This window comes from Physcomitrium patens, chromosome 4 (genome assembly GCF_059467195.1).
Source record: "Physcomitrium patens ecotype Gransden chromosome 4, ASM5946719v1, whole genome shotgun sequence".
NCBI classification, from domain to species: domain Eukaryota; kingdom Viridiplantae; phylum Streptophyta; class Bryopsida; order Funariales; family Funariaceae; genus Physcomitrium; species Physcomitrium patens.
The window spans coordinates 22,564,520-22,590,813 of record NC_143413.1 but is presented as its reverse complement, the minus strand read 5'-3'; the positions used below and the strand labels follow the sequence as shown (position 1 = coordinate 22,590,813).

At 36.0% G+C, this 26,294-nt stretch overlaps 2 protein-coding genes across 2 annotated transcripts; both read right to left on the bottom strand.

Moving 5' to 3' along the window:
• Positions 1-22,403: 22,403 nt before the first annotated feature.
• On the bottom strand, positions 22,404-24,193 carry LOC112280786 (uncharacterized). Its single transcript, XM_024516618.3, has 3 exons — positions 24,093-24,193; positions 23,437-23,792; positions 22,404-23,285 (listed from the first exon to the last, which is right to left on the bottom strand). The coding sequence occupies exons 2-3, from the start codon at positions 23,770-23,772 to the stop codon at positions 22,671-22,673; spliced, it is 951 nt and encodes a 316-aa protein (XP_024372386.1). The 5' UTR covers positions 23,773-23,792; positions 24,093-24,193; the 3' UTR covers positions 22,404-22,670.
• Positions 24,194-24,872: 679 nt separating this feature from the next.
• LOC112280787 (uncharacterized) lies at positions 24,873-25,862 on the bottom strand. Its single transcript, XM_024516620.3, has 2 exons — positions 25,216-25,862; positions 24,873-25,040 (listed from the first exon to the last, which is right to left on the bottom strand). Exons 1-2 carry the CDS (start codon positions 25,641-25,643, stop codon positions 25,025-25,027), a joined length of 444 nt encoding a protein of 147 aa, XP_024372388.1. The 5' UTR covers positions 25,644-25,862; the 3' UTR covers positions 24,873-25,024.
• Positions 25,863-26,294: the final 432 nt, after the last annotated feature.

Sequence of the window (26,294 nt, the reverse complement as noted above, 5' to 3'; positions counted from 1 at the left end):
GAAACTTTGGCTTCTTAACCGCATATGTTCCTAACTTCCTACTATTAACAACTAATCGAACTAACCATTCATCTAAATCCCAACATTACTACTATTTAACCAATAACGAACCAGAAAAGTCAATTATACATTCTACATAGCCCCACTCCTTACTGTGCAGCGTCCTCGCAAACCACCTCGTACTACGTTTTACAATATCACCACATCATTGGCTTCCTCCAATGTCTGAACCTCTGGTCTGCCTTGGTCCATTTCATCATTTCCTTAAATGAAATTGGTTTCGACTTCTTGAGCTTCTTCTCCAACTTCCTCTCCCACCTGCTCTCCGTTCAATAAAGCTGTCAAGTCTTCGTTAAGTGCTCCCAATTCCCGAACCTGAGACTCCAAAAGCGCAATTTGGATGTCTCGCTCTTTCAGCTGCTCCTCCAGGGCATGCACCTGTTTCTCTAATTCCCATAAAGATGTACTTGCTGGATTGACCTCTCTTTGCTGCGTGGTAACTGTAATCATTTCTGCCTCCAATTCGGCAATCCTTCTCTTCAATTGCTCGTTCTCCGTCTTCGAGCTCTCCGATTGTCTCCGAAAATCGTCCTCGAATTTGGATCTCCCGGCTTCCAATTCCGCCACCCTATTCTTCTCCTCTTGATATTGGTTCCGCAACTCCATACACTCCTACTTGGTAAGCTCCATCGCACTCTTTGCCAACTTGTTCTCCTTGACCCATTCCGCTTGGGTCTCCTTGAATTGGTGCTCTAATCTTGAATATTTGAGAGCATCCGTTACTGAAGCACGTTGTAAATCTCCAATCTTCTTCTTCTGATCCTCAATGATCTTGTCCTTCTCCTCCAGTACCTATCTAAGGCTGAACTCATTGCCCATTTTCTCAACGGCCATCTGTAATTGAGTAATTTGTGCCGAGATTAACTCCTTAAGTTCTCTTGCCTGCTGGCCAGCTCCCGATAAACCCACCCGTTGATAATACTCTACTAGTACTAGTGGAGTGACGGCCATATTGGTACTGGGACGACCCAATTCTCTAGATGACGAGCTGACATTGGTCCGTTCATAATTTCTCGCTTGGTTGCACCCTGCTATCGCCGCTTCCTCGACTTGTTTTGATGGCAATGGCATTGACTCTACTATTATCTCTATTGCTACAGCGTCTAGTCTCTCCACCATTGAAAGTTGCTTCAGTTCATATCTAATTGCTTCACACACGTAGTTGGAGCATAACATCGTGGTAACCTTCCCAGTTCTTCTTTTCACATCCAATTCCGCATGGATTCTAGTCGCAACATACACTGCCCAGTTGAAGACCATCCCCTCCAGCGTCGCAATTGCTGAAAACAATAACCTCCTTGCCATATACGTCGAATGTCGGTTCAGCCCTAATCGCTTCTGCATAAATTGCATCCATTCTCCCAGCTCTGGCGTAAGCGCATCCGCTGTCTTCCACCCTTGATTTTTCTCAAACGCTTCGTTTTCCAACTTGAAGTACTTGCTTGGAACAAAATCAGACTCCAAGTCTCCCGATACCGGTAGCTTACCCATGGGAAGATATAGAACCTTGTTCAACGTCACCTCATCTATACCAATAATTCTCCCATGAACCACACTGGACCCGTCTTCCGGATCATAATTCGTCACATATTCCGTTAACAATGCTATATCTATTGGCGGTAGCCTCTACGAAAACTTCAGAAATCCATACATCTGCGCCGTGCGAAACTCTCTCTATCTCCTTTGCGACCAAAAAATGTCCATAGCGACCGGCTCCATGCTGGTCACTATCATGCACTCCATTGGTCGCAATACTCCTTTCGTCTTGACATTACGCTGTCGCTCCTCTCTCATAGCTGTCCTCTTCTTACGCTCAATCACCATCTTCGCTACTCACGATAATCCTCTAAAACCTGTGCTTAGCAACGTGAATCAAGAAATTGTAATGTAAACAATGCCAGCCAAGAGTCCCACTCCTAACTTCTACCCTGGTTCTCCTCTTGATATGACTTAACCTAACAGGCCTATAACAACCTATCCTATTAGTGTCTTCCTGATGGCTCACCTTCACTCAACCCGTCTATAATCTCATCATCACACGCTCTTTCCTTCCCATCACAACTCTTGCGTTGTCACTTCAATACTAAATTGGCTTTCTCTCTCCCCCTCCCACCAATATAAAACCCATCCCGGGTTTATGTAGCATACAGACGTAGCCGATTCCCATTTATACGCGTGGTAAATTTAGCACCCATAAAGTCTTCCAATTGGACTGAGCTATTGGAAAAACCCTCAATGACTCTGTACGGCCCATGCCACTGAATATGAAATTTTCTTGGAAATTTTTTAAAACGACTGTCATAAAGCAGTACCAAATCATTGGGCATAAAAAATTTTGATTTTAATTTACTATCATAATAACTTTTCCGTCGCCTTTGAGTGGCCTCCTGTCTCAATAGGGCATTAGTTCGAGTTTCATCCAACTGCTCCAATTGTGTGAAACGAACTTGTAACGACTCCGTATCCCCTAATCGTTCCTCCAGTGCAATGCGCAAACTTTGAACTTCGAATTCGATAGGTAATATTGCTTCCTGACTATAAACTAATTGAAAGGGTGTGGCATTAGTCGTAACTTTATATGCAGTATGATATGCCCACAAAGCGGCAAACAATTTAGTGTCCCAATCCATGCCTGCACCAGATATTGTCTTGGTGATAATTGTACATAATATGCCATTGGTCTTTTCTATTTGGCCATTTGTTCTGGGATGATACGGTGTCGTCTTGCGGTGTTTAATCTCATATTTAGCAGTCAATGCTTCAATTGTACTATTAATGAAATGGGTTCCTCGATCACTGACCAATTCTTTTGGACAGCCAAACCATGTAATAATATTTTCATATAAGAATGTGGCTACATCACTAGCACTATCAGATTTTGTTGCCTTCGCTTCGGCCCATTTGGTAACATAGTCCGTGGCAACCAATATATACCGTTTTTGTCCATGGCGAGAGGCAGGTGCAATTGGGCCCACGAAATCAATACCCCATTTTTCAAAAGGTGCCTGTGCCAGAATTGGAACTAACGACATCGCGGATGTACCCGTAGGACGACCAATTTGATGGCACAAGTCACAACGATGTGCAAACTGGTGAGCATCTGCAAACAGTGTCGGCCACCAATATCCCGCCTGTAAAACTTTGTGTGCTGTGTTGTCACCTGCAAAATGTCTACCACAACTATCCAAATGACATCCTTCCAATATAGTACGTGCTTCATTCTGATAAACGCAACAGCGTAAAATTTCGTCTTTCCCTTGTTTATATAAAGTTTCTCCAATCATAGTATAAGGTGCGCTTTTCAAAACCAATCTTCTCTTAAGCTTCTCCATAAAATGGAAAGGAAAAGTTTGAAAAGTCAAATACTGTATCAATTCGCTATATTCCGGCGTAATTAAGTCGACAAGAAATAACTCAGCGTCAGGTAATGCATCAGGAATGGGTTCATTTCCCAGTATATTGGACAGTCGCGATAGATGGTCCGCATTGGCATGCAACTTCTCCGACCGTACATTAATAGTAAAATCAAATTCTTGTAAAAGTAATACCCATCTTGCGATGCGGCCACTCAACTGGGGCTTGTTAATCATATATTTTAAAGCGTCATGATCCACGTGGAAGACAAATTTATATCCAAGAAGATAATGCCGAAACTTTTGGACAGAATAAATCATTCCCAAAGCCTCTCGCTCAGTTGTAGTGTAATTCCGTTCGGCAGCCACCAACTGACGGCTTGCATAATAAATAGGATGATCGTGGCCCTTGTCATCCTTCTGGCTCAATACCGAACCAATCGCAATATTAGAGGCATCAACATAAACCTCAAAAGATTTTGTCCAACAAAAGGCAATCAATATTGGTGCAGAAACCAATTTTTGTTTTAATGTTTCAAACGCAACTGTACATTCCTTGGTCCGAATTGGTTCGAGACTGTCCAATAGTTTCTTTTTCAACAAATTTGTCAATGAAATACAGATAACAGAAAATAGATAAATAAAACGTCGATAATAGCTAACATGCCCAATAAAGGTGCGAACACCTGTCATTGTATCGGGTATTTGGAGGTCTACTATAATTTTTATTTTATTCGGATCGGTGGCGATACTTGTTTCCGATACGATATGACTCAATAATTTTCCTGAAGATACCTCAAATTTATATTTTTCTGAATTCAAAGAAATTCCAAATTTAGTATATTTGCCTAAGCATCGGTCCAATTTGTCTAAGTATTCTTCTCTGGTGCTGAATGTGCAGAAATCATTCAAAAAGATTTCCATTGAAACCCGTAGCTCATCTTGGAATGCTTGCATCATCACCCTCTGAAATGTAGCTGTCGCATTACAAAGTCCGAAAGACATGATCTTAAAAGCAAAAGTTCCCCAATCCGTGATAAACGTAGTCTTTAATTGATCCTCTTTTACAATTTGTACCTGATTATATCCGGAAAAACCATCAAGAAATGAATAACATTCGTAGCCTACTACTACGTCTAAGATACTATCCGTAAATGGTAAAGAAAAGTAATCCTTCTTCGTAGCAGCATTCAACTTTCAAAAATCTTGGCAAATTCGGACTTTCCCGTTCTTCTTGGGAACCATAACTATCGGCGAAACCCATTCACTGTGTGGTACAGGATATATAAATCCCACCTCCAGAAGCTTATCCAATTCTTCCTTTACCATCAACGAATATTTAGGATTCAGTTGATGTTGTCTTTGTCGTACTGGTGTAGCCGTGTCCTCCAATTTTATTCGATGCTCACAAACTTCAACTAGAATACCCTTCAAATCTTTATAAGTCCAAGGAAAAGCTGATTTATGTTTTATAAAATAATCTGTCCAAAGCTCTTTAGTTTTACCATTTATACCATTATAAATTTGAATCAATTTGGGATTATCCTTTGTGCCTAGATTTATTGATTGACACTTTGGTCCATTAAGAGCTTCAGCGGTAATCTTCTGCTCTGTTTCGGGATCTTTCATAAACTCCGAGAAATAGGAGCTTTCCAATTCGGGATCTATAGCACCAACTTGATTAACATCTCTTTGTTGCATCCAGTGTACAATCATATGATCTGAATCATCAATAATGTCTGGAGGAACAAAATATTCTCCTGGTCCTCCACAATGGTAAATATTCCTATTTTGTACTGCAACTTCCCGTACCTCGACAGCCTTTCATTTTGAAACAACCAGTTCTTCTTCCGTATACTCATGTTCGCAGTCCGATGTATATTCTAGACTGGTAATTTGAGTTTCTCCGTGATACTGGACAGGGTACATTTGGAGCACTATTTTATCCTTACCCTTTTCAATTGTTAGCGTTCCACGACCCCAATCGTTCCGAGCTTCAGCTTGATATAGCCACGGTCGACCCAACAAAATTGGATATGACAATATTGTGCTTTGCAATCGGAATACAATATAATCAATTGTGTATGTAATCCCCGCAACAACTGTATCAATTCCTCGTAAAATATCCATAGGTCGGACTCGACTTGAATCTGCCATTCACAAAACAACCGTAGTTGGCATTAATTGGTCCAATTCCAATTCTTCCATTGTATCCACATTCATGAGGTTGACGCTAGCCCCGCCATCCACTTGTACACCCTGAACTAATACTCCATCAATTGATACATCAATAGTCGGCGCGACTGGATCCGGATTCAAACTTACTTCACGAATTTCTTTTTGACGAGTTCTTCGTCGAATCAAAGAAGTGTTTAAGGTGTTACGGCATTCTGGTGCTACTGCCAATAATTGCTTTATTGTGATTGTTAGTTGAATTAAACCTAAATCCTTCAGAATATTATAGGATTCCATATTGGTCATGATTCCCAATATTTTTTTTTCTTACGGATTTCGGATCCCTGTCCCCGTATATTGGTGCTTCTAATATCAAGAATTGGTACTTCCTCGATTTCTAGTTGCAACTGCTCCTTGAAAATTGGATCCTTTAACTGGTGCGACTGTCCACCGTATTGGTGTAATATTGGTACTTGTGAAATTGGTGGACGCACCAATATATTGGGTTGTGACGGTGACGCTTCGTCCAATAGTGGAGTAGATTTTGGTATTGGTCTGTTGACCGGAGCAGGTATCGATTTCTCCAATATTTGAATTGGTTCTTTGTTTTTTTGTTGATTTCTTGTCAACACTGCGTGAATCGCTTCCACCCGATGTACCGGTGATTCCTGTGGTTTGTTTGTTTCTTCTATAATTTGCACTGTTGATGTCATGTGTTGGTCCCTACTATTTGGATTAAAAGGCACATTACATTGGTAGTGGTAATGACCAGATTGCTTACAATTTGTACAAAGAGGTGCGTATTCTTCGATAAATCTTGGGTTGTTGCAATCACTTGCATAATGACCCAATTGGCGACATCGAAAACAACGAACTGGTTTTCTTCCTGTCCCGTCAGATACACTGGGAGTGTCCATCGGGACATACCTTCCAGGTCGGTTCCATGTTGGTGCAATAAAGGATCCAGGTTGACTAGTTGTCGCCATTGCTGAATTGGTCTGTTGAATTGGCATCGATGGTTGATTTCCCATTTGATTTTGGCCACTATTCTGCATATTGGTCCCGTAGGGCTGATTATAATTAGGATTTTGGAAATTTCCGAAACCACGATTCACTCTATTATTTCTATTTCCATTCCATCCATCCATATTTCCTGTTTGCACTTGATTTACATCCCATATAGTTGGTTGTATCATTGTTTGTTGTCTTGGTAAGTACCAACAATTGGCAGTGTTATGCTTTCCTCCACAATACATACACTGTCCCATCTTCTGATGAGGCGAAGGGCATTCCGTATCAAAGTGTCCCTGCCCTTTATAGTTATTACACCATACATTAGGTCTCATATTAGAAGGTTTATGCCTTTTCTCTTTATCTTTAGTCATATGAACGGCCAATTCTTCCATTTTCTTCGTTAGATTTAACAATAGAGCTTCGTTAGAATCGTTAATTGTTGCATTCATCGGTACTTCAGATTGTCGATATGCCATCGACGAAGTATAAGTTGCCACGGGTGGTATCGCCTACAAAGGAATGGCATTAACTACTCTTTGAGAATTGGGATTTCCCATACTAGGCACAATCATTCGTGGGTAGCTCCCTATCATCGCATTGGTCATTGGAACTTGATTTCCTACACTAGGAAACATTGTGGTTCCCACCATCAACAGTTGATCATAATGGCACTCTTCCCACACTTTTGCACATGCTAAGGAGGCAGCTACCGTAACTGGTTGAGATTCCTTAACAAACATCTTCAATTCTGGGAGATGCAACTCATTCACTATTATTGACAATATAAACGCATCTGGCATTTGATTGTTTGGCCATTTACGTAATATATCTGCAACTCGGCCATAATACGACTGCATCGATTCTTCCACAAATATTTTACTGTTCATTAATTTTTCTTGAAGACGATCTTCGAATCCTATTGGTCAAAAATGAGTTAAGAAAGCATTTTTCAATGCTTCCCAATTAGGAAATTGTCCCACTGGTTGTCGAATATACCATTCAAACGTTGTATACTTTAAAGTCGCTGGCAGCCATTGCAGCCAGACATCTTCAGTTCTACCATTATTGGCTACACACGCTGTCAAAAATTGGGACAGGTGTTGATCGGGATCAGAACCCGGCCATCCATTAAACGTGGGTAATGGAGCCATACTGGTGGTGCGATTTCCAATTGCTCCCATCCGTACCGCTATTCGCATTGTGGATGCTTCTTCTGCCATTGGTGCTTGCGCTGGTCTTCTTGCTCTATTAATATGAATTCTTCTTTTTGTTCCAATTTGATATTTGCTCACTCTTCTTTCTTGTAAACTATCGCTATTATTCAATTCTTCTGTACTTAAACTTCTTATAATTACTGAACTTGACTCTGACGCTTCGTTACTCGCAGTATCCCCTACAAGCGCTCGCGGTAATTTCTCCAATGGTATATAATGGTACAATATTGCACTTCTTTCAGAACTTGGATATGCTCGAATACTCGCACATGCATGCAGCCACGGCTTTATCCAACTCCATCGACGTTTCTTACGTTGAATCCCTTCTTGTTGTTGTCGTAATAAATTTCTGAAATAAAATCGCTCCTGTCTTTCCTTTACTTGTTGATTCCTTCTGTGATTATCATAGTCGTAATCATTGCTCATATTCCTTCGATCTCGTCTTTTGTACCATCAATTCTTTAACATTTCATACTGTTGTCAATCCCCGCCAGCGGCGCCAAAAATGTAATTGTCGTTTGACTCGAACTCAAAACACCAAGATATTTGATCAGTATAGGTGGGTTCGATCTCGGGGAAAGACTCGTTGTATGAATTGGATATGTTATGTCACAATTGATTATGTATTAATTATCTAAAACTTCCAAAGTTCTCTTCCTCATCTCAATTCAATCCCTTCACAATCTCTACAATCATTCACTGCCCTGCAGCTACTCAATATCACTGACATTCCTGACATCTACAAGATGCTTAATCTCTTTCCATAGTACTTCAATTCTCAATTCCTTTACTTTTACTTCAATTCCTTTCCTTTACTTCAATTCTCAATTCCTTTACAATCTTCCAGTGCTACTAACACAATGCAATAATCTCTATTATCACAATCACACTTTCTTTCTCCAAATTAATTAATTCGAATTCATAATTTTCAATATCTCAATCATAGTTTCAGCAATCCTTTTCTTAAATCCAATACTAAAAAAAAACACAAAAGCAAAGAAAACAAAAGGGTAGCTCCAAGCTTTAACTTGGCTCACGACTATCACAGTCTGGCCCCCATTCCTTCTTCCTCAACCTCTTTATCCTACCAAAATATGAATCGTCATTCAGCAGATTCCACAGGTTGTGAAACTTTGGTTTCTTAACCACATATGTTCCTAACTTCCTACTATTAACAACTAATCGAACTAACCATTCATCTAAATCCCAACATTACTACTATTTAACCAATAACGAACCAGAAAAGTCAATTATACATTCTACAAAAGCCTAACCAAATCCTAAACCCGAAACCAAACCCTAACCAAACCCTAACCAAATCCTAAACCAAATCCTAATCATTCCTATAACAAATTTAAACCTCAATAACTAATGAATAAACCATTGATCTTAACTCAAATTTTGCATACTTCTAAAAAAATAAATTAAAAATAAGCCAAAAAAAGTTGAAAAGGATCGAAGTTACCAAATTGATGATAACCTTAAAAATGTGCTTCGGTATTGGCCGGCCTCCTTCTCCAATCTTGATGTCAATCTTCTAAAGCCAATATCTCTTATTTGCATTGATTGATTGAAATCAAAATATTCATACACATAGAAAATCAAGTTTAATATCCTCTCATATAAGTTTCACTCCAATCCAACTAGTAGATTGCAAGAAATCTTAAAAACCCCCATTAGATCTAAAATTCTATTTTCTGAGAACTTCACCCACTTAAACCTCAATATCCCTTAATTCAACCGTTAGATCAAGCTCAAAATCACAACACATATTATAAACAACTATAACCATAAACCCACAAAATTTCATCCATAGACCTACAATAAAACTCTCGAAATCAAGTTAAAATTACAAAAAAATTTCACCTAAAGACTACTTTCACTACGGACTAGAGAATATTTGCATATCACATTATGCTATTTGATTATGTAATGTTCTAGCCACATTTTAACTGGTGATGACTCATATATTTTAGGATTATTTATGAATATTTATAGAGATATTTTTAGATGACTTTTATACTTTTAGTATAAAACATGATCATTTGAAATGCTTTGGCAAATTTTTGGATTAATGTACTATATACGGGATATCGTTGAACTCTGATAAATGCCAATTTGGTATTTTGTCTAGAAAATTCTTAGGCACATAGTCTCTAGACATGTTATTGCCACTGATCTAGATAAAGTTCAGTACATAATGAACTTGCCAAGACTAGAGATAATGTCGATGTTTATGGTTTTGTCGACCATGTTAGTTATTATTGATGATTTATTTATTCATTTGCAGTCGTCTATCAACCTCTGACTAATCTCTTAAAGAAACCTCTATCAAATGGGACCTGTCTAGTTTGGACCAACGAGTGTACAATGGCGCTTAAAGAATTGAAGCAAAAATTGATATTTGCACTAGTATTAGTGGCACCTTGTTGGACAAAGCCATTTCATGTGTATGTTGATGTATCCAATGTTACTATTGGATCTATATTAAGTCAGAAGAATGAAAAAAGGAATAGATCATCTAATATATTATGTCGGTCGATAATTGGTGGCTGTCAAACAAAATTATACTACTACTGAACATGAAGCTTTGGGCATGATATATTCAGTTCAGAAATTTCAACATTATTTGTTGGGTTATCCATTCATGTTTTATGTGGATCATGATGCCCTAAAATACATGATTAATAAGCCTCAGTTGAGTGGATGTATTGCCAGATGGATATTACTACTACAAGAATTTAGTTTTATTATTATCATAAGACTTGGGAAGAACCATGCAAATAGTAACTATTTATTCCGATTGTCCAATATTGTGGACAATGAACATTTTTTTTATGTACTATCTGATGCTGATTTATTTGCTCTAGATGTGATTTCATCAAAGTATAGTGAAATAATTTAATCATTGACATTCCAAACATTTCCACCTGCATTTAACAAGAAGCTTAAGAAATACTTAATTTTGAAAAGTACACCATATACAATGATTGGTGATGCTTTGTATAAGCAAGGAAATGATGGCATTTTACGTCGCTGTATCTTTTAAAGTGAAGTACAGTTGATATTGGACGGTTGCTACTTGAATAGTTGTGGTGGATATTTTGCTAGTCATAGTACTGCTCGGAAAGCTTTAATGGCCGGATATTGGTGGCCAACAATACTTTTAGATGTTTGCCGCTATGATCTAAGTCAAAGAATTTATCGACCAATTGGCACTTTTGCTATGTTATTAGTACCAATTTTGGCCCAAGTACCATTTGAAAAATAGGGAATTGATTTTGTTGGACCAATTGTACTAGTGTCGTGACATGAACAAAAGAGGTATATTTTAGTCGCCATGGACTAGGTAACCAAATGGACAGAGGTTGTTGTAACATGACTTCATAATGTAAACACTATCGCCACTTTTTTATACGAGAATATTATCACTTGTTTTGAATATCCTAAAGAATTAGTTAGTGATCAAGGAACCCATTTCATTAATTCTATAATTGCAACTTTGACAGATATTTATGAAATCAAACATAGTAAAACAACTCCATATCATTCTAGAGCCAATGGGTAAATGGAACAAATCAACGGTATTTTATGCAAGATATTAACTAAGACTATTTTGGAGGTGGGCACAAATTGAAATATCAAATTATTTGCAGCTTTACGGACATATTATACAGCGTATAAATTGACAACCAATTCCACCCCATTCAAATTGATTTATGGGCAAGAAGTGTTGTTACCTATTGAACTAAAAGTCCAAAGTTTATGGATTGGAGTGGATGAACGACTGAGTAATAAAGAATTTGTGCATGATTGGTTGGAGAAATTATAAGAATTAGATAAAATTTGACTATTGTTCTTTTAACGATAGAAGCTACCTAGAAATGATAGAAGAATTACTATGATAGTAAACTGCAACCTAAGAGTTTTATGTCCAATGACTTGATCTTGCTTTATGATGATCATTTTAATACTTTTTCAAAAAAAATTCAAGTAAGATGGCATATTTTGTATTGAGTGGTTGAAGGATTTTCCAATGGATCAATCTAATTAGAAGATTTTATGGGCCATCAATTCAATACACGTATTAACGATGTTGTATTACGTGTTATTTTGCTCAGGAATGCACCGAGCACCTAGCTGTGGAAGGTGAGATTGTATTTCACAAGTACTCAAGAAACCCTAATAGTTTTTTTTAATTGAAAAGAATATAATCTAAATTTTAATTCAAAAGTATTAAAAACACTCTTTTTAGTAGTCTTAACTATATATAAATCCCAATTACCTTATTACTTTCATATTTAAGCAATTTAGATTTTTCTTATAAGCCCCAATCTTAATCAATGAGCTTTAACAAGCTATAACATCCAATCCGACTGTCTACTTGATGTAGAATTTTGCTTACAATTATTAATATAAGTCTTCTATATGCTCAAGAATTTTTAGCCCAATCCAACTAACAAATTGTGAGAAAACCTCCAAAAATTGCATTAATGTCACTCGGCCGCCAACTTGAAAAGTGAAGGAGAAATCCCAGCAATGATTTCTTCTTTACCAACCGTTAACATTTTCTCAAAATTGGTGCGTAGCTTGATCTTCAATTCCTTCAACACCATGCCAATTTTCATCTTAATCCGACTAATACATCTTCAGATATCATAGAAACCCTACCCAACCTCAACCTGACACCTTCCGAAACTCTCTTGTGTTAAAAACTAGATATCTCTAAATCGCGCCGTTAGATTGTTACAAAATTTTGTATACATTTAGCACACCTAATAATCCAAACAATTTCAAGTTTTCAACCATAGATATTACACCAATTGTACGAATTAGCCAAAATTTCTAGCCCTAATTATATTATATAAAATCCATGTCATTGATACAAACCCTAACTTTGAACAACAATTGCTAAGTCCTCCAAAATCTTCTCAAAATATTTCTTATGTTTTTGAAAAAAAATTCAAGCTAGCTCTCAAACTCTAACCTTTGATCTTCAAATAACCTCCTTACTTACCCTCGACAGTCGTTTTAGTGACCAAAGGTCTGATTTCGACCTTGTCTCACAAATGGTCGATCCCTGGATATCAATCTAACTTATCCTAAGGATTTTTTTGCCCATATCTATCCTTAACTTGACTCTAGTATCAACCATACCAACCATTTACTTCTTCTATCCTGATTTTATCAATTTATGATCTTTCTAAGGTAGTAGAAGAATCTCTATAACCTAGATGGTAAAATTATTAATTAATCTTCAAGCTACTAATTATTAAGATAAAAAAATAATCTAAAAGGCTTTTATAAAAGCTATGTTTAGATACTTCAAATTATAATTAAATTAAGATAATTAGATATTAATTAGAAATTCAATTTTAATTATAATTTCACTATATAGTTGTATCACATCACCACAAAGGGCACCGATTATGGTTATATTTTACTTAAAATCCGAGATGGATTTCAATTTTTTTCTTGGGACTATACTTATTCATATAGATGGACTAAAGTTTAGAAGTGATTAAAAGGATAGTAAGGGATGTAATTAGTCATAGATTAGATGGAACAACGGAAGAAACAAATAGTATGGATAACATGTTGTCATTATCACCACTAGATAAAAGAATAGGAGTGAGGCACCCATTCAAGGTGATTTTGTGGTGTCGCATTTTATTGTTGTTTTTCTATATTATAATTTCTTATGTTTCAAGAATATTGAAGAATAGCATTGACGGTTAGAGCTTCGAAGAATATGCGTCATGGCAAGTGAGAGTGCAAAGAAAGCTACAAATAGAGAGAAAAGTAGCCAAATTGTGAAAGCTTAACGTAATTTGGGACTTCCATCTGTAATAATCGTTACCAATATGGAACCTATGAAATTCAAAATCTATTAGATGCCAAGAAGAATTGAAGATTTTTGAAATGTACAAATGTTTCAATTTTTGCAAAAGTCAGATAGCTTGCCATCAATTAATGTGGCATTAGTCGAAGAATACATCACAAACTATGACCTTGAGGATAGATGGAGCATAGTACAAGGGCATATTATCGATATTGATGAGAAGATCTTAAAAAAGAGGATGTATCTTCCAATTAGAGAGCTTGCGGTGGAGGCCATGGACTTTAGAGATTTCAACCTAAGAACGTTTTTCAAAGGTGGAATATCATCGTTTGAGAAGTACCAAGGTTGGCGGACATCTGAGGCAATTACACCAGAGCTCATAGAATGAATACACTTTGTATTGAGGCATTTAGGATTATATCAATACAATACTTACATATCAAGATGATAAATATTTATAGCGATGGAGATGCTTGACGGGATGGTGTTCAATTGGACACCTTATGTAGCACCCGTATTCATGCAAAAATGAGAGTCAAGTAAAAAATAGAAAAGTTTACAGCATTGCTCTATTCCAACTATATGTATGTCGTGATTACATTTACATTGAGTCAAGCAATGCTAGTAGTGGAGAGAAATGTACCCTTTTTAGTATCTTAACAAGGTGAACGGAATTTATTGGCATTGGCTGCCAATTCAGGAGATGTAGTACACAAAATTGAAAAATTCAGTCGTACATTGGTACAAGAGGTAGTTCCAAAAGTTGTTTCAGAATTGGCTTCGATTAGTTTTGCAATGGAGGAGGAGAATGAAGTCTTGATTTTGTTAGATAACAATCAATTGGTGTTTCTAGAGGGCCGACTATTGGAAGGTGTACATATTAAGAATGCTTTATTGAAGTACATTTTACAAATACATTGCATAGTAAAAATATTGAATATAGAGGAAAGTGACAAACAAGAATTGGAGGCAAGCAAAAAAGTGATGTCGGAGTAGAACTAAAGAATTACAAAGAAAGAACTGATCATCCAAGTGTATGCAGAGTCCAAGTTAAAATTAGAATAAAGGTTTTTTACAGAAACAGAAAGCTTAGAAGAAAGAAAAAAATACATCTTAAAGATTATAGAAGGTTAATGGGACGAATTGTTCCAGAATTGCTAGACATGGAATTTGGAATTGAAGAAAGTCAGGTATCATTTCTAAGCATAATGAAAAAAAGCAGAGTTCTTGGCACAAGAGAAAGCAGTATTGAGTGATCAATACAGATGTGAAACGGAGCGGTTGAGGGCTGAAATTGAGGCATTGAACATTGAGGTGACAAAATTGGTAGATGATTTAGTCAATATTGGTCAGTCTCAAGTATTGATGAAGCCAATTTTTGAAGTTCCATAATGGATGATTTAGCATCAACACCAATTGGAATTGAGGGATGTCATGATTTTGAAATTTGAGGCTCAAGTTTGTGAATTATGAAGACCTTTGAGCCTAATTTAGGAAGGAAGTGATGGAAGGATTGGAGGAGGATGAAAGTTTACATTTGGAATCGGAATTGGTGGAACCAACAAAAAATAATGTGGTAGTTGATCAATTGGGTGGGCCAAAGGGATAGTAAATTGATAGAGTTTTGTTTAGTTTTTTTTAGATATGTATCAATTCTATGTTTACGAGTATGCTGCACAATTAGGAGTGGGGCTATATAGAAGGAGTAGAAATTTGTTTTTGTGAGATATTTATAAAGTAGATTAATCATTCGTAAGATAGTCAATTTAGTAGGATGTGTGATTGAATTAGTTGTGAAAAATAGTTAAATAAGGAATGACAATTAGAAGCTGGAATTTTAGAAGTAAAGCATAAGTAAGTTGAAGAAGATATTGTAAGGGCCAAACTGTGATAGTTATGAGCTAAGGTAAGCTTGATACTACCTCTTTGTTTTTTTGTTGTTGAAGAGTAATGGATAGTTTCTGACTACTGAGAAGCAAATCTGTGGAATAAATCAGAGATTGATTTATGAGTTATTGATTATATAATTGGAATACTATGTGATTGAATTATATAAGAAGTTATTAGAAGATTGATTATGGATGGAAGATTATGATTGTTGTTTATTGAGAGTTGTGTGTGTTTCGACAGAGGAAGTCTATGATTACAAAAATTATGTGAATCAAGATTGATTGGAGTGAAGTCTGTTATTTCGAGTATTGGATGGAATTTATGTGTTTTGAGCAGTCTTTTGAAAGTGCAGGGTTGTACATTATTGTTATCAATTGATAAAAGAGTGTTGTTATTGGAAGAAAGTATTATAGTGTTTCTTTGTGTTTTAGTGACTTGGATCATGGTTAATTGTGTCACTCTAATATTCTTATACTATAATTGCTTATAATGTGTAAAAATTAATTAAAACATATAATGTGTTTGTAAGTCTTGATGTAGACTAGAGTGATTAATAAATAAATTTAAAGAGAATTGATATAAGAAAATTTATTTAAAGATGTATTTATTTTGATTATAATATTTATATTATGTAAGATTTAGATATTTAGTATAAAACTTAAGAAAAGGTTGGAGTCTAAAGATGAAAGTCTAAACTATTAGGAGGCTTATTAGTAATGATGAAAGCAAGGCATGGTTGGATGAAGGCAAGGTATGGGAAACTTCATTCCTATTGGTCAAAGGCCATACCCAATGGTCTTCAAGGAGGTTACCTGAGGCCTTATCAAGGATTAGGGTTTCTCTTTCGAAGTCATTCGAGTTTTGGAGGCTAAGATCAGCAAGTTTAGGATTTTGGGTATAATTTGGGTGAAGAATTTGTATGATTTCGAGTTTTTGTAAAGGAAATATAGCTGTTCAAAGTTAAGGCATCAAATTTGTACCTATTGTCACTCTTTGAAGCATAACATATGCATATAGAGAGCAATAAAAGATCAATGATTAGAATTGAAGAGAATACTTTCTTGGCTATATTTTACATATATTGAATGATAAATTCAAAGTTTCAATTAAGGAGTTATAGGGCATTGAAGACAGCACATGTAATTCAAAGGTAGTAAGTAAGTCATTTTTGTTGATAGTAATGGTTGGAGTCATATCTTGAGTTTCTGGACGAATTCTTGGCTCAAATTTTCTATAAGTGTGAGTTATTAGGTTAGAAAGCTATAGATCATAGTTTCATGATATTTGAATACTTATTTTGTGAGACATGATGAAAATAGCACGCGGGTGTATGTAAGCTAGGATTTAAAGCTGTTGTTAGGATTTTGGTGATATCTCAAGATCCATAAGGAATTTATAGTTGAATTTTTTTTTGGTAGTTTTTGAAAGTATATTATTAATTCATGTAAAATTTAAGATTATTTGGATAGTCCAATCGTGAGATATGAGCTATTGAAGTTTAATAAATATTTTTTATAAGGATATATAAGGTTTTAAGATACTTTATTATACATTTGGATGTTTTCTTGGTACTTGGCTTATGTATTGATGTAATTTCCTTAAAAGAAAAATAATATATAAACTTGATACTTTTATATCTTAGACTTGATTGGGCATTTAGTGGCAACTAGAAGTCCAACGCTTTCTTGAGGTAAATTCTCTCTACCTCGACAACATATAAGCTCAAGCAATAGTCTTTCCTTGTGTTTGAATCTCCCTCTACAAGTTTATTCTAAAAGGAATTTTTAGAATAATTTAAATGATAATCACATATACGTTGTCAGGATAGAGAAAGTTTGCCTTCAGAAAGCATTGGGCTTTTCGTTGCCACTAATTGCTCAATGAAGTCTAAGATATAAAAGTACCAAGTTTATATATATAATATATTCTCTTTTAGGATAATTACATGAATACATAAGCTCAAGTACCAAAAAAACATCCAAATATATGATAAAGTATCTTAAAACCTTATATATCCTTATGAGAAATATTTCCCAAACTTCAACACCTCATAACTCATGATCGGACTGTCCAAATAACCTAAAATTTTACATGAAGTACTGATATACTCTCAAAAACTACTACAAAAAAATTCAACTACAAATTCATTACGGATCTTGAGATATTACCAAAACCCTTACAGTAACTTTAAATCCTAGCTTACATACATCCGCATGCTAATTTCTTCATGTCTCAAAAAATAAGTACTTAAATACTATGAAACTTTGATCTATAACTTCTTAACTTAATAACTCACACTTATGAAAAATTTGAGCCAAAAATTCGTCCAGAAACTCAAGATATGACTCCAATCATTACTATCAACAAAATAACTCACTTACTACTTTTGAATTACATGTGCTGTCTTCAATGCCCTATAATTCCTTCATTGAGACTTTGAATTTTTCAATTAGTACATGTAAAGTATAGAAAAGAAAGTTTTCTCTCCAACTCTAGTCGCCGATCTTTCATTGCTCTTTATACGAATATGTTATGCTTCAAAGAGTGACAGTAGGTACAAATTTGACACCTTAACTTTAAATACCTATATCTCTTTTACAAAAACTCAAAATCACACAAGTTCTTCATCCAAATTATATCCAAAATCCTGAACTTGCTGATCCTAGCCTCCAAAGCTCGAATATTTTCGAAAAAGAAACCCTAATCCTTGATAAGGCCTCGGGCAGCCTCCTTGAAGTCCATTAGAACTGGCCTTTGACCAATATGAAAGAAGTTTTCCATTCCTTGCCTTCCTCCAACCATGCCTTACTTACATCCCTCCCAATAAGCCTCCTATTAGTTAAGATTTTCTTCTTTAGGCTCTAATCTCATCTCAAGGCTTTATACTAAACATTTAGGTCTTACAATTTTTTTTTTTTAAATGCTATAATCAAAAAAGATAAAACTCAAAATAAAGTTTCTTAAATGCACTCTCATTAAATTAATCTATTAACCATTCTAACATATATCTAGATCTATTAACATATAATATATTTTAACTAATTTTTATATATTGTAAGCTTTTATAGTACAACAACCTACTTTCTTATTTCTATTTTATTACTCTTTCTTTAATATGGATTTCATTAGGTTTATACATCATCTTTTAGTCCATGTCTTTGATAGATTGACAAAAGTGCACTTATAATATCAGAGATTTTTCTTATCTTGATTAAGTGTAGATTATCCCTTTTTCATCATAAGACATAAGTATATTAGGAATTGCCGATTACCCTCTTCTAAACTGATATTATTCTTAGAATTTTTCTTGTTCTCAAGTCCTTTCTTCTACTTATCTTGAGTCATATTAGATATTATTCTAAATATTATTATAGCAAAGCTTGTTGAAATAGAGAGGGCAATGGCAAAAATGCAAGAACAATTGAGGGAGTTGATGTTTGCGATGCATCAACTTAGCTTACCACCACAAGGATCAACAAGAATGGTAGGAAAAGAGATTATAGAGATGATTAGAGCTGCTTCAACATCTGCACTAAATCATGTCCCTCCACCTAAGGTGGAACATCCTTCAAGTATTAGAGAATCAAGAGTTGCCTTGCGCGAGAAGTTTTATGGTACAAGATCCAAATTTCAAGGATTTATCAATCAAGTACAACTTGTGATTGAACTTCAACATCAAAGCTATCCAACTCCAGGATCAAAAGTTAGATTCATTATCAACTTTTTAATAAAAGAGAATTCTAATTGGTGTATTCTTTTCCATAATTTTTCTCTTATGTAGACTATTTCTAAAGTTAAACCTCAAATACCTTATTTATATGCTCTCAATTAGAATAATGTTAAATCTTATACAAAAAATATAATAACATAGCATCATTAAATCAATAATCTTTAGGTAGACATAAAATCAAATCTTTTATACATCCATTGTATATATTTATTGCTTCACTAATGAATATGTAAAAGTCAAACTATTTTTTAAAAACATTTATCAAAGATATTATTCAAAGATTATTTTATTAATATTTTCCAACTTTAAGAATATTCTAATAATTTTTAATAGAACCTCAATTTAGCAAGATGATTTAAAATTACAAGAAAAAAACTTAACTAATAAAATTCTATCAAATCATTATTGGCATTACACATCACAAAAAAAATGTATACATTTCTATTAAGGTTAGTTCGAATTTGAATTTTAATTATTTGTAATTTAACCAAAAAGCATAATTGATTATCTTTGTTACTTAGTCATATGACCAATAATATAAACTTTTGATCTTAGAAAGTTTTGACATGACGAATCCATACACATAATTATAAAAAATAAAAATTAAAAATAAAAAATAAAATAAAATTATATAATATATATTTTTTATTATTTAGTATCTTCTTAATTTTTTTAATTTCTAATTATTTTATATAGAATCAATTTTTTAAATATTTATTATTTTCTATTATTTATTATTATCAAATACATAAATAAAGGTAATATTTTAGAAATACAATATACTTTCATATCATTGAAAGAAGAAAAAAATTAAATAATAAATAAATAAATAAACCTACAATGGCTATTGCTAATTACAAAGAAAAAAAATCTTAAATCAAGACAAAAATAAAAAATAAAAAATAAAAAAAATGTATTAATAAGATTGAAGATATTCTTCATATTATCTCTATACATATTAGTTATATAGGTCTTATAGAAGCTTTCTAGAGACCATAATGCTTATGGCTTAAGTGCTAAGTTTTTATGGACATCAATATTAATATTAGTAATTAATAAGATAAGTAGAGCTAGGTAGAAGTAAAAGTAAGTAAATTTGATAAAATCTTTTAGAAAAGCTTTTCAGAAGTCTCATAGATGTAGTATTGACTATATGAGTGTTTGTAGATGATTGAGAGGTTGAAAACTTGGCCAACAATTTAGCAATGTATTGCACATGTTGACAACTTATTTTACAATTTGGTCACATATTTGACATATTTTCTACTTGTAGTAGAAGTTGGCCATATAAGAAATTCATCTTACAAGTTAGACATATATTTTGAAAATTCAACACAAGTTGAATGACTTATAGAACATTTTTATTTAGCTCCTTAATTAGATGATATGTGTAGAGATAAGAGCTAAGCCTCACTCACTCTTATTAATTTCTTTTTTGTGTTCTTATCTTAGTTGGAGAATCTCTAATTTCTTTGTATTTGATAATAGTTGTTCTAATTTCTATTTTATATTTATATTTGATTTATTTACTTTCTCATTTTGAGTGTTACAAGAGTGTATTTCCACTTTAGAATTTTGTTATGATTCATGTTGTTGATACAAATTGTAAGTTGCTTCCAATACTTTTTCTTTGAATTTTTTACTTTCAAAGAAAAAGTTTCAATAATCACATGATATATCTATAATAGCTTAAATATCCAAATATACATCTAAAAAACTTTCTTGATTTTTTGAAAAAAAATACTATATTTTAGAATTTTTTTGTAATATTTTAAAATTTTTAAAGATATTTCAAAAAAAATTCATTTTCATTTAGAAGTATTTTTTAAAAAATATTTTTATAAGTTATCATAACTATTTGTGATGTTCAAAGTCTTGCCTAGAAAAGTTCTTTAGAACTCAAACATTATAGCATAAATAAGATCCAAAATTAAGATTATTTAGTCTTAAGAAGTCAAATAACAATTTTATTTTTTTTTGAGATATTATAATCATTTTTATTATCTATATACTTATATTCTATAGTATAAATAAACTCTTTTTTAATTTCTCATTTGGTATTTTTAACCTTAAAAAAATTAGATTATAAAAAATATAATATTTTTACTAAATAGAAACATTTTTTTTATGCTTTTGAATCAAATTCTTTCTAAAAAATGTAGTTTTAATTTATATATTTTTAATTAATTTTTTTTAATTTTTATTATTAAAACATACATTAAAATTATTGATGTAAGTTTTTGTTTTTAGACATATTAATCAGTCTTAATCACTTGTACAACTTTTCGATATTTTCATAATATCATTTTAAATGAAATGATTAAAAATAATAGCATTGTTTGCAAGATTTGGTCTCTATTATAAGGATTATGTATATAGACCATTTGGATCTAAAAGGATATATTTTATTTTGAAAAAGAAGTACTGATTGACCTTGTTACTAGAACTTTAATGTGATAAGGTTTATCAGAATATGGGCAAATTAGCTAGAAATTCAAGAGGAATAAATTGGCAAAACATCTCAAATACAAAGAGACTCTACTCAAGAGATATAAAAAATCTTGGATGGCAAAAGTTTTGTTAAGTTCTGGAGTGCACACTGCAATTACATAGAACTCTTAAGTACTATAATGTGATGTACTAATTCAAAAAAGTTTATTAAATTAAGAAATAATAGCTACTCTACACAATACTCTTAATACCTCTTAGTAGGATATCAAGAGTTAAGTTATATGTTGCAACTTCTATTCTATTAATGCCATGGGTAAAGGCCATTTTGGGTCAAAAATAGTAATAGTAACAATAACTATTTCATTTACTAAATATAGATAAGAATTTTTATGTTGAGAATTTTTGTTTTGTGCATAGGAATATGTTTTGAAATTGCTATGGCTTTTGAAATCTTTGGATATTAAAAGATTACAACAAAATTTTCACAGAATTATTTAGGATTTTTTATTCTTTACGATTGAATTTTTACTATATTTATTTTGGGATTAAACTAATGCCACCACAAGATTTGGCTATCAACTGTCCTAAAGTTGCATGTACAATATGATGAATTTTGAATAATATAGATAAAGTGCACATTCTTTATGGATGTGTATTTGGGTAGACCATCAAAATGAAGCTTTACAAATCACCAACACAGTTTATTTCACTGCGGAGGAAAAAACCAACATGACTGTATAAGTATCCGAAAAATTACATTGCTCTATACACCAAAGCCCATGCCAGTTCGATTGTGTGCTAGGTGAGTCCAGAAGTGAAAAAACCGAGACTGCACATATTCACATATGCAGAGTCTAGACTAAGAAGAATACGCCATGATGGAGAAACCAATGTGAATATCGATGAAACAATCGATTAGTCGGAGGGTGGAAGGGCAAAATCTAGTGATGGATGATGCGAGACAGCAAGCCATGCCTCTTCCGGTGGCCTCTGGGACTGGTGACAGTGCCGTCGGCGTTGTGCACCACATCGCCACTTCGGAGTTCGCCGTCCGAGGAAGACGACGATGAAGACGACGAACTCTTGGTCCGGTGCAGGAGGCCACCGTGCTTGTGGTGCAGCAGATTGAAGTCTCCGGGGTTGACGAACTCTCCGACTGGTGCCTCGCAGTAGTTGCCAGTGGGGACCTCCACCATGCGGGTCACGGGGACCTCCCTCACCACAGGGACGACAACCCGTTCCTCCACATCCTCGGTGATGACGCGAGGTACCTGTTCAATTCTAGGCACATCTACGTAGTCCACCTCGGGGACCATGTCCGTGACCTCGCGCTGCTCTTCCACCACGCGGTACACGATCTCGATCCTCGTCTTGGGCACCTGCCGCACCACTGGCACCCGGTCGATCCTCTCTATCTCGTCGTGGACGATTCTAGACCTTGGCACCATTATGGTGCGTTCCTCGTGGTGGACCTCTTTCACGAAGTCGGTCTTTTCCACTGTTTTCATCTCCGGGTACCTCTGGATGACTTGTACTCTTGTCTCGAACTCCTTTGGCTGAAAGTCCACCAGATAATTGAGGTAAGGACAGACATTTTCTCGCCGATGCTCTCCACTTCTTGCGACCAGGAGATTGAGTATTGGGACATAGGGAAGAAATAAAATAAGACTAAGCAAAGAGGAAACAAACTGTGCACGAGATACTTACGAGGTCCCTTATGTTGGGGTTGGGGCAGTAGGCTTCGCCCTCGTGAGTTATGTGAGTGCGGGTTCGCAGCCGCGCCATCTCTTCCTCGGTGTGGCCCAACACCCCGCCAGCGTGGTGATGGTGGTGATCGAGTAAGCCTCTGTCTCCGACGGAGGTTGCATCATGGGCTAAAGGAGTGCCGTCGTAATGTAAACCGTCATTGAGCGGCCCCATTCCTGGCTGATGGTTTCTATCAGCTGCTGCGGCAGCAGCAGCTGCTGCTCTGCCTCCCAAGCCTTTGCCTTCCATCCGAGCAGCCTCGGCCCCCATAGTCGCACGCTCAGTTGCGGTGGCCATATCTACCACTAAATTGCCTCCTGCAAATAGTTACAATACCAACCTAAAATCAGCCGACAGCTCAAATGCTACTCTGTCCCGGTCTGAAGCATGTCACCAAAATCTCATCACAGTGTAATGCTGCAGACAAGAGAACTCGTCTTCTCTGACCAAGTGTACTATATCCAGACCAGCTACACGACCAAACTGCATAGCGAGGGAACATCTACGGTGAAGCCTACATTGCTTCCCAATGGAAAACCTGTAAAACAGAGCTCAAAACCAGAGAACAGCAAGCAAACCTCAGAACACCATGAACACCAAAAAGAACCAGTCAGCACCTGTGAACTCAGTAGGAAGGAAAGTTCACGATTAGAATCAAGTCCTCGAGCGATCACGAACTGGATGGAGGGAACTGTACAACAATTAGAGTAATGGAAAAAAAATCGATTCTACAAAACTTATGAAGTCACCATGCTTATAAAGCACAAGGTAAGGGGTCGGATGAGTTGACAAGTAGACCGCCCTGGTTCTGGCCAACGCCCGACCCAGGCCCCAGCGGGTTGCCATGTGTTGCCAGCGGCAAAGCGCAAGGCATGCCTGCGGATGGGCAGCATTTGGGAAGAGTGGCAGCATCCACGCGGCGAAGTGTGAGTTCTGTAGTGGTTGGACGTTTTGGTTACTGCACTCTAATTAATTAGGAGTTTCAACTGGACGAGGACCATTTGTGGATGGAGCTAGGTCTGTTCATCTCCCAGGTAAACAGCGGTGAGCTTCTGCTTCTGATGGCGGTGTACAGTTCATCATTTTGGCTTATAACTTCACATCGAGTAAACTTTAAGTTGTACATTCCTTTTGAATTAAAAGTACGTGACTTTATAGTATTGTGTTACACGTCTGATTCAATGCTCAAATCTCCAGAGTAAAAATTAATTCCAAGAGAATTGAATAACCATTCCCGAAGCAATCAACAAATAAACAATCGTATAAATAGAAACTCAGAAGCTAAATTAAAAAGCAAGGATTGAGTAGGTTTCGACAAGGCAAATTACAAATTAAAAACACAGTACGACTATGTTAATATTTAACAATACTGGCATTTGGTTTAAATGCATTCCACGTACTGTTAGGGATCGATCTCTAAAGATCTTTCTACATGGATATGGTGACTCTTTTACTCAAGAGTAGAGTATTTATTGACGGTCAAAACAGAAGTGACTCATCAGGAAACAGTGTGGTTGGAACGGTTGGGACAGCGACAATTCTACTCCATTTAATCGAACAGGTACCTGGTTGTACACAACATCCTTCTAAATCATTTGAGTAGGAAACCAAAAAAGCATGCTTCAGTACTGCGGGATATCGTGTAAAAATATTACGCATAAATATAACGGTGTTTAAATTCTAATAAATATTCACACCCATCGAATTGAAATATCCACTGCAGTAAAACATGCGACTTACACTGAAAGGTGCAATGAATCCACAAGATACACGGTGCACACTGCAATCAACCGCCAAACTGTAGCAGAAAGAGTGAAACAGAGGAGGGTAAGATTTGCAGATTCCCAGGGGACGAACTGGCTCGGCACGCTATGGCTTGAGGACTGTGTCAATCCAAGATACTCCTGGTCCAACGGCTTTTCGAGATAATCGAGACTACTCTCATGGCATTCGCAGGGGGGCTCGAGCTGCGATATCCACATTGAAGTCGCCAAGAGCACCGAAGTGGCGGCTACGCCTGTGGATGCGGACAACCCTAGTGCAGACAACTCCTTGCGCTGCACACCCAACGTGCCAGACGTCCACTTGGCTTGGCTATAAACCATCTCGCGTTCCGGGGGCTTGGGCGGACACTTTTTGAGCCATCCCAGGCGTGCAAGCTGCGCCATCCTCGCGCCTGGATTCGATACCGCCTTTGCAGCAGAACCAGGCGGCAATGCCAAATGTGGAGTTCTAGTCACCTAACGGAGCCAAGGGTGCGACCAAAGGACCTGGCCGGGTCTTTCCACTCTTAGAGCAGCGCCACATGTACGATACAGTATCGGAGGGAGTGAAGGAGGATTGCCCAAGTGGGGCATGCGGAGGTTCCCACATCTGCACATCGCCACCTCCAAATCCGCATTCCACCACCCCTTCGGATCCCACCTTATGGCACAGGTTTTCTCAGAAAACAGCGGATATCCTGTCCTAATTCCCCTGGTTTTCGGCGTCCTATCTCTACGTGGGGATGCAGTGTGACAGTAGCGTGCGATTCCCTCGGCGTCATATCCCGATCATGCAATCCTGCGTCTTTTCTGATGCTACTGCTGTTGTACTCACAGCCTCGGTGTGGCTTGCCAGCTGACTTGCTTGCAATAAATCCGGGGAGGTAGTTGTGTCTTTATTTGTGTGTGTGTGTGTGTGTGTAAAGTTGTTGGATAGATTTATTTAGTTATTGATTGATTTATTTATTTTTGACACGAGAAGGAATACTTCTGCATAGAAGTGAATAAATACAAGCAGCCTGATTAGGTCCAGTTGGGTCGAGATACATTTACAAC

Excerpts from the sequence above, each read along its gene's own strand:
- LOC112280786 (XM_024516618.3), bottom strand. The coding sequence starts at position 23,772 with ATGGCCACCGCAACTGAGCGTGCGACTATGGGGGCCGAGGCTGCTCGG. Across the intron at positions 23,286-23,436 it reads ACCCCAACATAAGGGACCTC|CCAAAGGAGTTCGAGACAAG; the intron begins GTAAGTATCTCG and ends GTGGACTTTCAG.
- LOC112280787 (XM_024516620.3), bottom strand. The coding sequence starts at position 25,643 with ATGGCGCAGCTTGCACGCCTGGGATGGCTCAAAAAGTGTCCGCCCAAG.